This window comes from Myxocyprinus asiaticus, chromosome 50 (assembly GCF_019703515.2).
Source record: "Myxocyprinus asiaticus isolate MX2 ecotype Aquarium Trade chromosome 50, UBuf_Myxa_2, whole genome shotgun sequence".
NCBI lineage: Eukaryota > Metazoa > Chordata > Actinopteri > Cypriniformes > Catostomidae > Myxocyprinus > Myxocyprinus asiaticus.
In genome coordinates, this window is record NC_059393.1 from 20771391 (window position 1) to 20787382 (window position 15992).

General features: G+C 37.5%; 1 protein-coding gene across 2 annotated transcripts in view; it reads left to right on the top strand.

The window, feature by feature from the left end:
* Window positions 1-15992, top strand: part of LOC127438766 (tyrosine-protein phosphatase non-receptor type 4-like) — a 42505-nt gene that overhangs the window by 23586 nt on the left and 2927 nt on the right. For both annotated transcript variants that reach the window (XM_051694608.1, XM_051694607.1), the window contains exons 14-26: window positions 1095-1229; window positions 2968-3114; window positions 7448-7607; window positions 7682-7762; window positions 7971-8027; window positions 8203-8359; window positions 12193-12365; window positions 12845-12935; window positions 13025-13086; window positions 13183-13329; window positions 13857-13985; window positions 14092-14240; window positions 14393-14528. In XM_051694608.1, the coding sequence (XP_051550568.1) occupies window positions 1095-1229; window positions 2968-3114; window positions 7448-7607; window positions 7682-7762; window positions 7971-8027; window positions 8203-8359; window positions 12193-12365; window positions 12845-12935; window positions 13025-13086; window positions 13183-13329; window positions 13857-13985; window positions 14092-14240; window positions 14393-14528 (1624 nt within the window). The remainder of the gene's footprint in view (window positions 1-1094; window positions 1230-2967; window positions 3115-7447; window positions 7608-7681; window positions 7763-7970; window positions 8028-8202; window positions 8360-12192; window positions 12366-12844; window positions 12936-13024; window positions 13087-13182; window positions 13330-13856; window positions 13986-14091; window positions 14241-14392; window positions 14529-15992) is intronic.

A 15992-nucleotide genomic window follows, 5' to 3' on the forward strand; every position in this document is an offset into this window, starting at 1 on the left:
ATGGGAGAAAAATCAAAAATATTTTGACTTATAAAGCCATTTTTTGTAGTGTCTAATCAATGCTTTTCTCATCTGCCACAATAATACAATGTATTTCTATAATCTAAATATCTTAATATGTTTTATATATATATTGCATTTTAAGCTAATATTGATATATGCAATTCATTTAATTAATCAGCTTGTCATGTAATTAATTAAATAAAAAATTGTAATCGATTGACTGCCCTAGTAAATACTTAAGTCGTAGAATGAGTTGAAATTGATTTGAGCATTTTTTGTTGTATTTTTTACATATACAGTACTTCAGTAAAGGAACTTGTGATGCTTTTGCGGATTTTAGAGACATTTTTATAGAAAACGTTTGTGGTTTTTAGTAGTACCCTGTGTACAAACATTGTAACAGGAATGAGCTTCTTTCCCGCAAATTTGCGTGGCTAGTTTACGTAAATACTAAAAAAGTTGCAAAATGAGTTAAAATAGGAGAATTGTTTGTGTAGTATTCCTAACATACAGTAATATATTTCTTTCAGTGCTTTTTGCGGAATGTTTCAGCGACGTTTTAAGAAAGCGTTTGTGCTTATTTAAGAGTAAGTTACCCTGTGTACAAACATTGTAACAGAAAAATTGTGTTTTTAGTAAACAATTTTTTTGTGTAGGCACATCACTTTTTCTGATGTTTTCGCAAATGTGCATTGTTAGTTTACGTAAACTAAATAAGTCGCAGAATAATTTGAAGAATGTTGAGGAGCATTTTTTCATTCCTAACGTGTGCACTAATTCAGTAAGGATACTTTCGATGCTTTCGAGGAATGTCAGGAAAGCTTTGTTTGAAAACATTTGTGATTTTTTTTTTTTTTTTTTTTTTGTGTTTCTTTGTAAACAAGTGTTTGTGTAGTTCTTGTATTTTCGAGCAATCTTGTTAATATGCAATGCTCTAAACAATCGGAATATGTAAAATGTGCATTGTTGATTTGCTATGTTTTTTATAGCCGTCCTACTTTTTGCAAACGCAAACAATTCTGCTTATGTTCAAGATTTAATTGTACTATGTATCCTGTGGTTCTGGTTGACGCTATTTAAATGTGTTTTAGGTCACCGAGTAAACCTCTAGTTAGGAGGCTCATGAGCGGTTTGGACTGGGAGACCGTCAGCAGGAATTCTCTCTCAGACGATCGATTGGAAACCCAGAGTCTGCCCAACCGTTCCCCACCAGACTCGCCTAATCAGTGAGTTAACACACACTTAAGGCTAATTTATCAGTATGATCTCATGAACATTACGTGACCGCTGCAAAAGTTTTGCAAAACTTGCTTTATTAAACGTTTGGCTGCAGTTTCCCAGTGAAATGTCCAGCAGGGGTCGCCAAAAGCAGGTGAAATGATGTCGTAATCAGACAAGGTTTTTACGGTGATTATTAGAGGTTTTAATGAGTAAAATGTACCTCCCTAACCTAAAACTTCAACCTAAACCTAACCAATAGTGAAATGAGAGGTAAACAAAAGAGACATCCTACCATAAACCAACACCTAAACCTAACCGATAGTGTCCAAAAACAAAGTACGAAATGAAAAGCACATTTTCTGAAGCAACCATGTCATCTCGTGTTGCATCTATGACACTTTCGTCTCACGTGTCAGCTTGTGTGACTCACTAGTCTCAAACCACATACTTCCAAGTCTAAAGTCCAACACTCTACGAGGTAAGCTACCATGCTAGCTAATCATATATCGGAATAAGTGTGTAAATGTAGGTGTGTCTGTAATACAAGTGTTAAAATGTATCATTTTTCAAATGATGCATCATAGTAAAAGTGTTTCGAAATCATTACAGCAGTTTGTGAGTAATAATATGAAAAAATAACAGTTTATGAAGTCATAATCAGCCATTGTAGTCGTGATTTTTGTGAAAACGAAGAAAACGCAGTTGTTGTAGAGCCTCTAGTGTTCATTTCACCAGGAAACTGCAACGAAACATAGGATTGCGACACGTAAAAGTCAGTTAGCAAAAATGTAGTTATAGTAACTGAGACTAGGTTGTAATTTATACTAACTGGGTGAACAGGCTTCTTTCAGTTTGCCAAAAATTATGACTAAACACACTGATATTTTTGTTCGTTTGGGGTTATTTCTCTTGTTCACACACATCTTTGAATTTCTTGACCTAGGAGGACTCGGCTAGTTGAAGAGCGTTGATGATGTGATGGTGTGGTTTGGACGTGACGTTCTTTTACTATCGCGCATGCCAGCAGAGATCATTGGAGCTAGCTAGGTTAGCAAGGTTTTAGCGCTAAAATTGTCTAACGCTATTTTAAAAACAATGTAACAACAAAGACAGCTTACCTACTGATGTTTTGTCCGCCCAATAGTTAACACCGTTCCGTGATGTCACCCACAACTAATGCATTTTAAAAAATGGCATAATTTAAACGCAGGCTTCGTTCATTTGGGTGCTTTAGTTCAAACAGGAGAAAAAAGTTTCATTTTATAAATTATATCAAATTAATCAATTAGGCTTTACACACAAAATTGGTCACTGATGTAACTTCTACTTGCTGCCAAAAAAGTTATTTCGGCAACTTTTGAATGGCCGTCAATAGAGAAAGTTGCTTTTTGCCCACAAAATAGTGTAGTTGGTTAGTTACTAACAGCAGTGGCTAGCTGTCAAAGCTAACCAGCCATATCTTGACCCTTGAGCTTACTCAACCAGTGAGTTCACACATTAAAACTAGAGTTCTAGTGGGTTAACATGCAAACATGCACAAAGTTGACATGAGCGGTGGGTTAACATGTACAATCGCACCCACAAAACCACACGTTCACCCCATCATTTGGTAAACGCACGCACACACACACACACACACACACACACACACACACAGTCAGTGGGTTAACATACACGCAAGTTCACTCAAGTTCGCAAACACATTTTTTTAAAGCGTAATTAATGAAACATTTTTCTCAACAGTAACTCCGCAGAGGGTGCACGGGTCAGGCCGTCCTCCATTGGTCACCTAGTTGACCATGTGATCGACGACTCGCCATGCGAGACATTCACCAATCACAAGTCTGCATCGTCCACGCAGGCCAACAGCATCAGTCTGGACTCGACACCGTGAGTTTAGAAAGTTTATGTGAAATAGACGTAAAATGTTTTGTACAATTTTTTTTTCAATTGCGCAAAGGAGTTCATGTTTAGTTACATGTTTGTTGCTGCAAATTTGCTAATTCTTAAAAAAAAATGTCTTATTCATTTTACATTATAACGTTGGTCGGTGGAGGGAAAACTTGAAGTTTCGGCACCAGTAGTGCCACCAAACAGTATTACGATATAACAATTGTTTTCAAACGTTTCCTGACCATCCAACGTCTTCCGTTGGTCAGACAAAACAGAGAGTCCCTCCCCAAACTCGTGCCATTGGTTGAATCAATGTTCGCTGTGTACTGCAAAAAAATATTTTTCTTATTAAGTATTTTTGTCTTGTTTTTTGTAAAAATATCTTTACATTCTTAAAATTAGATTTACTAGAAAATCTAAATGTAAATCTGTGAAATCGAGCAAAATTTTGTAACGTTTATGCTTGTAACAAGAAAAATATATTTGCCTTAATGTTAAACATGCTGATTTGTCCAATTACACATTTTAAAAGTCTAAAAGGGACGGACTGGCACATTTTAAGTCATCAAAGTTTCCGCCGTGAAAATTAGTTCTTATTTTAGCACTAAACAGGGACGCGTACTCTTGCTGAGGTTTAATATCGTGTGACCACACACCTCTGTCGAAATGACACATCAGCGGTTAAACGCTATTTTTCACAGACCTTTCAGCTTGAGAAACTGTGAGTGTTTGAACCAGGGGAAATTGCTTTCAGCTTTGTGGTTGGCACAGTTCAGCTTGTTACGCTGCTGTGAGCGATTGAATTCAAGCTGGTGAGCAAGACACCATTTTCCATCGGAATGGGCTGTGGCCACGCATACACTAATTTCCTTTCTCAGATCGTGCCACCGATCTCGTTTCGCAATGTCAAAATTTTCCGAGTCTACATTGTGTAGTATGCCATCAATACATTATGTGCAGTTGCTGCTCTTGATGTGATGTTCTCATGCTCTACATTAAGTTTGGTTCTGCTTCTAGTCTTAATAAAATGTGATAAAAGTCAAATGCTCTCCTTCCAGTGTGAAAATTGGGAGAAAAAAACGAAATCTTTTTTTGTTTGTTTTTAAAAAGATAATGGCACGGACTCAGCTAATCGATATTGACATTCGTTGTCAGCTATTTTAATTAATTGATTCTTTATTGATTTTATCAGCTGATCAATTTTATCGATTTGTTCATGCAGCCATAACGTTATGTGTTATAGTGTTTATATGCATTTTTTAAATGTTTAAAAAACCCCAAAAAGAAATGGCCCAACTGAGACAATTTATCAGAAATTATCTTAAAAATTAAAAAGTTGGAATGGAGTGGGTTAGGCAATTTCCTGACATTCTTAACCGAAATCTATTCTTAACCTAATTGATTTATTTCATGCACTGTGTGCAAAAAAAGTTCAAATCAACATTGCAATGTAAGAGGACAAACCTTAATAATATTTACATTTGTTGCCAACTATATTCGTTATTGGTTTTATCGTTTAATCAATTGTTAATAATCATATAGTTGATGCAGCCCAAAAATATAGTGTTAAATAAGTATAAATGTATTTTAAAAAATAAAATAAAATACATGGCAATAAATAGTTGACTTTTTTCCTGTTGTGGCATCTAAAAATTGAGATCAAAGACGTCCATCTAGCACGTTTTTACATAGAAAAAAGTGGAAAAGAGCGCAGACAAATAAACTGAAATGTGTTTGGAGTGAACGGCCCTGAAGACAATTTATCTGAAATGAAATACAAAGAAAATTTGAATGGAGTACATTAAGTAGGTCCAGTAATTACAGACATTTGTTACTTAAATCTACAAACTGTACAATGATGGATATCAATATTGATTTATAAAATTAAGTGCAAAATGGTTGTAGACAAAGAGTACAATATAAGATCACAGACCTGACTAATTAATTTTGCCATTTGTTGTCAACTATTTTTGCTATTGAATTTTAGTAAATTTTATTGATTAGTTGATGCAGCCCTAGAATGTAGTCTTTAGTTTCTTAAAGTATAACGTTTATTAAAAAAACACAAATAAATGACATCTGAAGGGCCATTCAGACCGTACGCATTATTGCGCTACAAAAGCAAGATGCAACGAAGGTGTCTCGAGCCACGCTTTTAAATGTTGACGTTCTTTTTTTACCTGATGTAGCGTCTGAAAAATGTGGAGCTCCTGCATGAGACGCTGAAAAACAGCTTGACGTGGCGAAACAGTTAAAGACCGTGTGCGCATGTCTAGCGCATGTTTATATAGAAAAAAAATGGAAAGAGATTACAGACATCACACAAAAACTCGTTCGAACGGCCCTTATGAAAATCTATCGAGAATTATCGACAAAGCAAATTTTGAACCGTGAACATTAAATGGGTTCGACAATTACTGACATTTGTGACCTAAATCCATGAACTGTTTGATGACGGGTATCAACATTGATGTATTTAATACATGTGCGCAAAAAGGTTTTAAATAAACGTTACAGTAAAAGAGTACAGACCCAACTAATTGATAATTCGTTGTCGAGTATTTTTGTTTTCAGTTTTAAGCGATTTAGTTGTTGCAGTCCTAAAAGTTAGCGTGCTAACAAAATAGATAGCACACCTTGGGCTGAAATTACTTTTAAAATAAAGTTTGGAATTTTTACGTTAATTGGGTCGGGCAACTACTGACTTCCATTTAGTCTAGACTCTAAATCTACGAGCCATACAATAACTGTGTCAACTCTGATTCCGTTAGTTTGTTTAATACCAACAATTTAGCAATATTAGCTGTCTCAAGGTTGTTTTCGCCACATTGAACTTTTAAAAAACTCAAAAGATGGATTGGATATCTTTCCAATTTCAGCACGACAGTTGAAACAGTTCTGGTCTTTGTTCTAACGCGGCGTTTTTGCTTCCGTTTGTTTTTATTATGTATATGACCTGGAGGCCGCGGTGCAAAGCACTGTCTGAAGACTGCAAAGCACAGGGGCTTTCATGCTTCAAATCTGAGCATTCATAATGAGACTCTGTGTCTAATTGTGTGCGTGTGTGTGTGTAAGACTAGATGTGGCTTTTCTGAGCAACAGTCCCGAGTCTTAATACTCACCGCCTAGTATGTAAATATGGCGTGCTTTGATGCATTTTTGAAAATCTTCGCTGAACACCCGGTAGATATACAGTGCTGCCCATGCCTCATGTTTCTGACAGAACGTAAATCTTTGTCGTTGCCTAGGCTACGTAGTTTTAAGTCAGAAAATTATAATGGGGAATCATGTACCCAGGATCCTTTGTGTAGTTGGTTTAAACCTCATAAAAGGTGTCATTTCTTTTCAGGCCGAAGATTATGTTTAAGATTTAACTTGTGTTTTTGTGCAAGCTTGGATTTTAGTTTATTAGTTAGTAACAGTGGCTTCGAAAAATATTAAAATTTGTTGAAATAAACAATAAAAAGTGCCGAAAAAATATTGTACAAATGTCTGTTTTATTATTTTTCATATTTAAACTGCATTCATTTTTAAAAGTCAATTAATACATTTTGAGGTTTATTGATGTGGGGTTTGAACCCACAACCTTCGGTCACCAGCCCAGATCCACATGGCTACACCAGCAACAGTCGTTAAAGGGATAGTTCTCTCAAAAGTGTTAATTCTCTCATGATTTACTCACCCTCATGCCGTCCCAGATGTGTATGATTTTCTTTCTTCTGCAGAACACAAATGAAGATTTTTAGAAGAATATCTGAGCTCTGTAGGTCCATACAATGCAAGTGAATGGTGACCAAAATTTTTAAGCTTCAAAATTCACATCAAGGCAGCATAAAAGTAATTCATACAACTCCAGTGGTTAAATCCATATCTTCTGAAGCGATAGGATAGGTATGGGTTAGAAACAAATCAATAGTTAAGTCATTTTTTGTCATAAATTCTCCTCCCTGCCCAGTTGGGGGCAATATGCACGATGAATGTGAATCATCAAAAACAGAAGAAGGAGAAAGGACTTAAATATTGATCTGTTTCTCACCAGCACCTATCATATCGCTTCAGAAGATATGGATTTAACTACTAGTTGTTTGGAATACTTTTATTTTGCCCTTGAGTGGATTTTGGACCTTCAAAGTTCTGGTCACCATTCACTTGCATTGTACGGACCTTCAGAGCTCAGATATTCTTCTAAAAATCTTCATTTGTGTTCTGCAGAAGAAAGAAAGTCATACACATCTGGGATGGTATTAGGGTGAGTAAATGATGAGAGAATTTTCATTTTTGGGTGAACTATCCCTTTAAGTAATTTTCAATTTGATGAACGTTTTTACAGGTCTCCAGACGTAACGACTGATGAACAGCCACCCGCACTGCCCCCAAAACAGTCTAGAAAAGACCGTCTCACCCACTATGGCAGATCACAGTCACAACACGAGCTGGACGACCACATCAGCGAATTGTACAACGTACCTGCGGCGTCAGGAAAAAGCATGGTGCGAAAAACACTTTCTGTTTATATGTGTGTATCTCTTTTCGGGTCCATTCAATTCGATTTATTTTCTTGCAGAATGGAGCGGTACCTCATGACAATCTCGTTCTGATTAAAATGAGGCCTGATGAAAACGGGCGATTTGGATTTAATGTGAAGGTACCGTTTTGGTTCTTCAATAACAAGCTGGCTTGGACTGGATTTCTAATATTATATTATTAATAAAAGTATGCTTGTGCTATCTTTCTTTAAAATAAATGCCACTTGGTTTGAGTTTGTGATCTAATGCAATGACATTTATACATTTTTAAATGTGGCGGAAGTGTCTTAAATTGTGCTTATAAATCAATTGCTTCTTCCTCCATAGGGTGGCGCTGATCAGAGAATGCCCATCATAGTGTCCCGTGTGGCTCCAGGAACTCCGGTATGTTTTTACTTCATGCAGTCAAATTATGTTTTTGTACATACAACTGTGAGGCTGTACGATATGCCTCAGCAGACTTGTTGTTTTTGTGTTTGTTAAACGTCTGAAATTGAGTTGATTTTTGATGATTGTTGTTCTGGGACCATCTGTATCAGTGACCTTTGACCTCTCACAGGCTGATATGTGTGTGCCTCGGCTGAACGAGGGCGACCAGGTCATGCTGATTAATGGTCGTGATATCTCTGAGCACACTCATGATGACGTGGTTATGCTAATCAAAGCCAGCTGTGAGGACCAATCAGGAGAGCTCATTCTGCTCGTCAGACCCACTGGTACTGAAATTTAGATTGGCACATTTAATTTACTTGAAATTGCATGAAGTAAATCTTCTGTCTGTCTGTTTATCTAGACCAGTGGTTCCCAAACTTTTTACAGTGGCGTACCCCTCCAAACATTCAACAGCCTTTCGCGTACCCCCTCTCTAACGTGTAGATAACGTTCACACAATGTGTTTTGAAAATATGTATATTTAACACGGTTATCTTTGTAAAACAACTCCCTTATATTAAACATGTTAATTAATTTATTTATCACACATTATATTATCACACATTATACATTTGCACATATACAGTGAAATTCTTTTTTTCACATATCCCAGCTAAGCTGGGGTCAGAGTGCAGGGTCAGCCATGATACGGCACCCCTGGAGCGGATAGGGTCAAGGGCCTTGCTCAAGGGCCCAACAGTGGCATCTTGGTGGTGCTGGGGCTTGAACCCCCGACCTTCTGATCAGTAACTCAGAGCCTTAACCGGAGTCACCACTTGATCACCAATTGAGATGGGTATGCTAGATATGATATAACTGCATAACTTGAAAACTCCCCCCTCGTCGCGTCATGGCACGCAAGAATAGTGGTCGATTCTGTGCCTGGAATTGCGCATCCTCACAGGTATAGTATTGCCGGCCGACTTTGAACATTGCGGTTAAGTATCCGTGCAATTGCGCAGTCAGCTCAAGGTGCTTTTTTATGGCACATTTGACACTTTAGCAAGGTTGAGCTCATTTGCTCAGAAACATCATGCAACAATGGGAAAACAGGTCTCTAGCATGCAAGCAAATGTGAGTGAAAATTACTGCATTTGAATGTGGAAAATTATTTGGCCGCACCGGATGTCTGACACCTGTCATCAAAGCTTATGAACTTATACCATCAGAATCAAAACTCCCTATGCATCTAACCTTAAATACAAATTACATTTAAACTGCGAAAAAACAAACAAACAGACAAACTAAAATCATGGACGACTGACATGTGCGAGTCTGGTAAAACAGTGAAGTATTCATTATATTTGCTATCACTAAGGTACGTCACCTAGCAGTGTGCTGGGCTCGTGAAAAAAGATACTTGTGTGACGCACGACGCATGAGTAGATGCATTTGTTTTTAACCGCAAAAGGGTTATTTTATTGAGTATTAATCTGACTTTGTATTAATTATGACACAACCATTTTGGTGTTTCTACACTAGGGGGCACACAACATTATGTTTGCCACTGGGTTTGAATGTTATTTTAGTAGGGTGACCATATTCTGGTTTTCCAAAAAGAGGACACCTTTTTTGTTCCGCCGGGGGTGGGGTGGAGTAATAGGGTTCAAAAGAGTGTTACTATGAATGCAAACTTTAATACAGTGAAAAATACACTCTATTAGCATAACATAAATATATATAAATAAATAAAAATTTCCAACATTCTTTTGAATGTCCATGTACTCAAATAAAATATTTGATGCCATGAGTGTACCTTCATTTACTATTACTATTATTTTGAATGGCCGTGGAAAATGAAGCAATGTGATAACAATTTTACCTGGTCGCATAAAGTAGTCCGTTAATTTACCTGATGAACTTTCACCTTTTGCTGAACCTTTATGCTTCGCAGAGCTAATGTGTGCTTCTAAATCACTTGCACCTTTATTAGCAACTGACACATAAGTGCCAGCTTTACATGTCATACATTCTGCTTCCCACAGATCTCGACCTGGACGAAAGCATGGGAATTTTTTGTGCCAGTCATTTGCTGCTGCTGTCAAGCAGCTGTTTGATGCCGAACACAACAGCGCTTTGCGCATTCGCGGAGAGATTGACAGGCAGGAATTTGGCCAATAGTTGGCTGCAAGCCTCTTATAATCGATCAGTTGGTGTGCAAGAAGGCGGGATTTACAAAGAGGGGTTAAAGCAATGCAAATATGCACGCACACACAATGAAGTATTAGACCAGATGCACATCATAATGCAACTAAAGCCGAATCCCGGACGTTTTCGCAAATTTAGAAATCCCGGCCGGACGCTTTTTTAAGGTCCGAAAAACTGGACAAGAATGGTAAATCTCAGAATTGTATTCGCGTACCCCCATTGTCACCTCACGTAGCCCTAGGGGTACGCGTACCCCAGTTTGGGAAACACCTATCTAGACAAATGGACAGTTCATCTATCTAGACAGTTAGACAGATAATCTATCCACTGAATATATATGTCTAGACGGATACACAGATTAAAATCTGTGATAATCAGTCTGTCTGTCTAGATGAATAAACTGATTGTATGTCTCTGTCTATATGTCTGTCTAGACAGATAGACTGATAATCTGTCTGTCTGTCAATTTATCTAGAATATCTACCTTTCTATTTGTCTGTCTATCTGTCTAGATGGATTGACAGATAATATGTCTGTCTGTCTGTCTGTCTAGACAGATAGACAGGTAATCTGTCTGTCTGTCTAGATGAATAAACATTGTCTGTCTGTCTGTATGACTAGATGGATAGACGATAATTTCTGTCTATCTATCTAGGCTATCTGTCTGTCTGTCTGTCTAAATGGATAGACAGATAATCTATGTCTGTCTGTCTAGATGAATAAACAGATTATCTATCTATCTGTTCGTCCGTCTGTCAATCTAGACGCCTATCTATCTAAAGGATAGTCTATCTATCTGTCTGCCTGTCTGAATGTCTTTCCGTCTAGACAGATTATATCTATATTTAAATGGATTTCTTTGTCTTTCTGCCTGTCTGTCTATCTAGATGGATAGACAGATTATCTGTCGGTCTGTGTGTCTGTCGGTCTAGACAGATAGACAGGTAATATCTATCTGTCTGTCAATCTATCTAGGCTATCTGTCTGTCTGTCTAGATTGATAGACAGATTGTCTGTCTGTCTGTCTAGATGAATAAACTGATTATCTTTCTGTCTGTATGACTAGATGGATAGACAGATAATTTCTGTCTATCTAGGCTATCTATCTGTCTGTCTGTCTAAATGGATAGACAGATAATCTATGTCTGTCTGTCTAGATGAATAAACAGATTATCTATCTATCTGTTTGTCCGTCTGTCAATCAAGACGCCTATCTATCTAAAGGATAGTCTATCTATCTGTCTGCCTGTCTGAATGTCTTTCCGTCTAGACGGATTATATCTGTATTTAAATGGATTTTTTGTCTTTCTGTCTGTCTGTCTATCTAGATGGATAGACAGATTATCTGTCGGTCTGTGTGTCTGTCTGTCTAGACAGATAGACAGGTAATCTCTATCTGTCTGTTAGTCTATCTAGGCTATCTATCTGTCTGTCTGTCTAGATGGATTGACAGATAATGTCTGTCTATCTACCTATCTAGGCTATCTATCTCTCTGTCTGTTGGTCTGTCTGTCTATATATCTAGACAGATGGACAGATAAACTATCTACCTGTCTGTCTGGCTGTTTAGATGGGTAGACAGATGATCTGTCTGTCTATCTAGACATCTGTCTATCTAAACAGATAATCTATCTGTCTATATATCTAGATGGATACACATAATTTGTCTCTCTGTCTGTCTAGATGTATAAACAGATAATTTGTCTGTCTGTATGTATGTCTAGCTGTCTAGACGAATAAACAGATTGTCTGTCTGTCTAGATGGATACGCATAATTTGTCTCTCTGTCTGTCTGTCTTGATGGATAGACAGATAATCTGTCTGTCTGCCTAGACATCTATCTAAACAGATAGTCTATCTATCCATTTGTCTGTCTCTATCTATCTGTCTGTCTGTCTGTCAACAAGTGCAAAGCTCAGTGAAATGAAATATAATCTAAAAGTCTGTCTCTTTTTCTCTCTTTCTTCAGCCATCTATGATGTAGATGAAGAGCAGGAGAAGTTGGATCTGGAACCGGATTTCCAGTACATTCCTGAGACTTCAGGTCTCGACCAGACTCACTCAGAGGCCGACAGCCTGAAATCCTCCATACAGCTGCTGGAAGACGGTCTGTCCAGCGGTACAGTTCTTGCACAATTCGATGTAAGTTACCTAACATTTATCCATCCATTATCTAACATTGAGAATAGTGTACCTTTTTTTCCAAAGATGGTCAGTTGCTTTAGATCACTTTTGAGCTTCTTTTCAAGTATTTATATCGAGTTTGTTTTGTAGACACTAGTTATATAATTTCTGTTTTTCTTTTCAAGCTTCCTTGATTATTTCCTGTTGCCGAGTCTGCTGTTTTTATGTCATGAGCTTGTGTACTAAGCTTGTGCTATATTTAGTTAGGTTTATTAATGACAATGAAATTGGGATTTAATGAGACAAACATCCTGCAAATATAAACAAACAGCATCTAGTTCAAGTTAAGTTCATGTTGTTTTTGCATACATGCACAAATGAGACTTGATTAGAAATGTGCTTCATACAAGCTCATAAGAGTCTAAATATAGGCAGAAAATTGTTTATGGATCCCATAACTTTAGATTCAGTGTAAACGTTTATTTTTCCTTCCCTAGCAACTATACAGGAAACGGCCTGGGATGTCCATGTCATGTGCTAGATTACCGCAAAACATCTCCAAAAATCGTTATCGGGACATTTCTCCATGTGAGTACCGGTACCTGCTTTATATATGACAAAATAATGCTTTACACAATTGTCTGGAAATTCTGAACTGTTTGACTTCTATAACACAGATGATGCCACTCGTGTTGTATTGAAGGGGATGGATGATTATATCAATGCAAATTATATAAACGTGAGCATTCTTCTGTTAATTTTTTCTTAAAGATCTCCTCGTAACGAATGAACAAGTATGTATATAAAATATATGTGTGTAATTGTGTATTTGTAGATGGAGATTCCTTGTAAAAGTGAGATAAAGCGATATATTGCTTGTCAAGGCCCTCTTCCTGGTACCTGCTCTGACTTCTGGGAGATGGTGTGGGAACAGAGCGCCACCCTAGTGGTCATGCTCACAACGCAAGTTGAACGCGGCAGGGTATGACTACTGCAGAACTAAAAAGACGCTATGTCCACACACAAAATGCTGGGAAAATGTAGCATATATATACTTCAAATGCATTTACGACAACATGAAGGCAAAATTGACCATATCTACTTTTTTAATCAATGATCCTGGGCTTATTGTGCATGATTTGAAGGAAAAAAGTCTTAAGTCTTAAGTCACTGAAATGGCTTTTCTTCTCTGCTGACATCATCAAGTCTGTGTGGGTGGGGAAAAATTATATTAACCAATAAAATCACAGCCTTACGTCCACAATCCAATCAAATCCCAGTAGATAAGATCGAGTCCCGCCCTACATTATTTTTTGATGAATATTCCATTTCACTTTGAAATGCGTTGCATTATAGAAATTAAATGAAGAGCAAATGCTGTTTCAATTGTCTTGAAAAGATTTTTGCTTTGCTTTCAACCTGTGATATCATCTTTATAAGCTTCTGTTCACATTTTTGTCTGTGCTGGTTGCCGTAAATATTACATGTCAGCAAATATATTTCTTTTAGGTGAAATGTCATCAATATTGGCCAAGCTTTTCTGCAAGTGGCACTTATGGGGGCTTCCAGGTGACATGTGTATCGGAGGAAGGGAAATCCGCATATCTGCTCAGAGATTTGATCCTTACACACCTGGAGGTGCCATACCTGTCCTGCTTTTATTCCATAATTTTGTAGATCAGTGTATTTTAATTTTATTGTGCTATTAAAATGACTAAGAACGCGAATCTGTGTTTGCGTACAGAGTAACGAAGAGAGACACATTTGTCAGATGCAGTACTTGGCGTGGCCGGATCACGGCGTACCGGATGATTCATCAGACTTCCTGAACTTTGTCAGTCACGTACGCAGCAAACGAACCGACACAGTTGAGCCGGTGGTGGTTCATTGCAGGTCAGTAATGTCTCGACAACATCACCACAACATTTAATAAACATAACGCAATCTGAAATGCACGTAAAGGAAATTGTAATATCGTAATCGTTGACTGAGTATTACAGAATAACATGACACAGTAACATTGACCCCTCCCCATTCTCTTGCAGTGCTGGGATTGGTCGCACCGGCGTTCTTATCACCATGGAGACAGCGATGTGTCTGATAGAGAACGGGCAGTCAGTGTATCCCTTGGACATTGTAAGAACCATGAGAGACCAGCGTGCTATGATGATCCAGACTCCTGTGAGTATATGTGTGTTTGTGTTTGTCGACTATTAGTATAAAGTCCGGTCCTCTTTCCAAATCAAGGCTAGGAGTAAACGTAATTTTTCCGCGTGCCATTCCGTATTGCGCACGGTTGAGCGCTTAGCCTTTCAAAGTATACTCTTTTGCCAGTGAGCCCATATGAACAAGTTTGAATCATGCACACAACGACCGCTTTGCGATACTCTTTTTAGCACAGTTGGCGGGTGGTGCATGGGCAAAGATGCAGACTGTCCGCGAGTCACGTTCACTGTGCGGAAGAGGCTGCCTGACCCAAGCGGAGTTATTATCATATGCTAAAACAAAGATGGAAACTATTGATTTAAAAGCATTTTTGTAAACTGAAATACAAAAATATAATTAATGCAAAGCAAATGAAAAACAGCGGTTGAAAACTAACTGAAATAAAATGATCAATATTTTTACATTTTCGTTGTCGTTGATCGTTTCCACATCATGTGGCGGAAAAATTCAACCTCTGGGTCTGTGTGAAAAAAGATTTCCTGCAAAACAAAATTTAAAGTTTTGATGCAACTAAGCTGGTGAACTTTTGCAATCCAGCTGCCAGTTCTTCCTCAAAATCATTGTAGCAGCTTGGGAATTTTTAAACGCAACTATCTTTCCCACTGGGTCGATTAAAAACCTTGATTTTTGGAAATTCCGCAAAACCAGCAAGTCAAGTGCAACTCGTGATTTTAGTGGAGCTGTCAATGAATTCAAAATTTAAATCGAATGACTGTAATTACAGGACATGCAGATTAATTAATCGAATTAATCACAATTAATCGCATGTATCATTATTTGCTGAAAAAGGCCCCCAAATAAAGATTATTTAAAATAAATACATAATAATTCAAATTATGTATACAGCATATACATACATATTAGAAGTCAATATACTATGTTTGTTTGTTTTGCATGAGTTTTTCATTCTGTCCATTTTTGCGTTCCGTCTGCGCTATATTTAGTTGTCGGCCTATGTACATAAATGCCAGATGGATACCTCTAGAGCATCTCACTGGTTTGCAATGTCATAAAATGTTGCAAGTTAAAAGTAGTTGAAACTTAGAAAATCACATTTTGAGATCCCTGCATTACGTTGTGCTTCGCCCAGCTATCGAGAACGCATCCTGTGTGAGCGGCTCTCATTCTGAGGCTGCTCTGAGGTTTGTTGAAGTGCGCTGACTGCCCACTGCTGACGCGTTTCATAAAAACACATTACATGTACTTCTATTTTGAATGGCTGTGGTGGTAGGAAAATCCGTACTTTTATTACGGAATTTATGTACGGGTTAGGAGGCATGATTAATTTTATTAATTTCTTTGAAGCTTTTTTAAATATAATTACACTAAATTAATGCATTAAATTGACAGCCCTAGATTTTAGCCAACTAATACTATTTTTGTTAGCAATATGCATAAGATGGTCCATTAACAATCTGT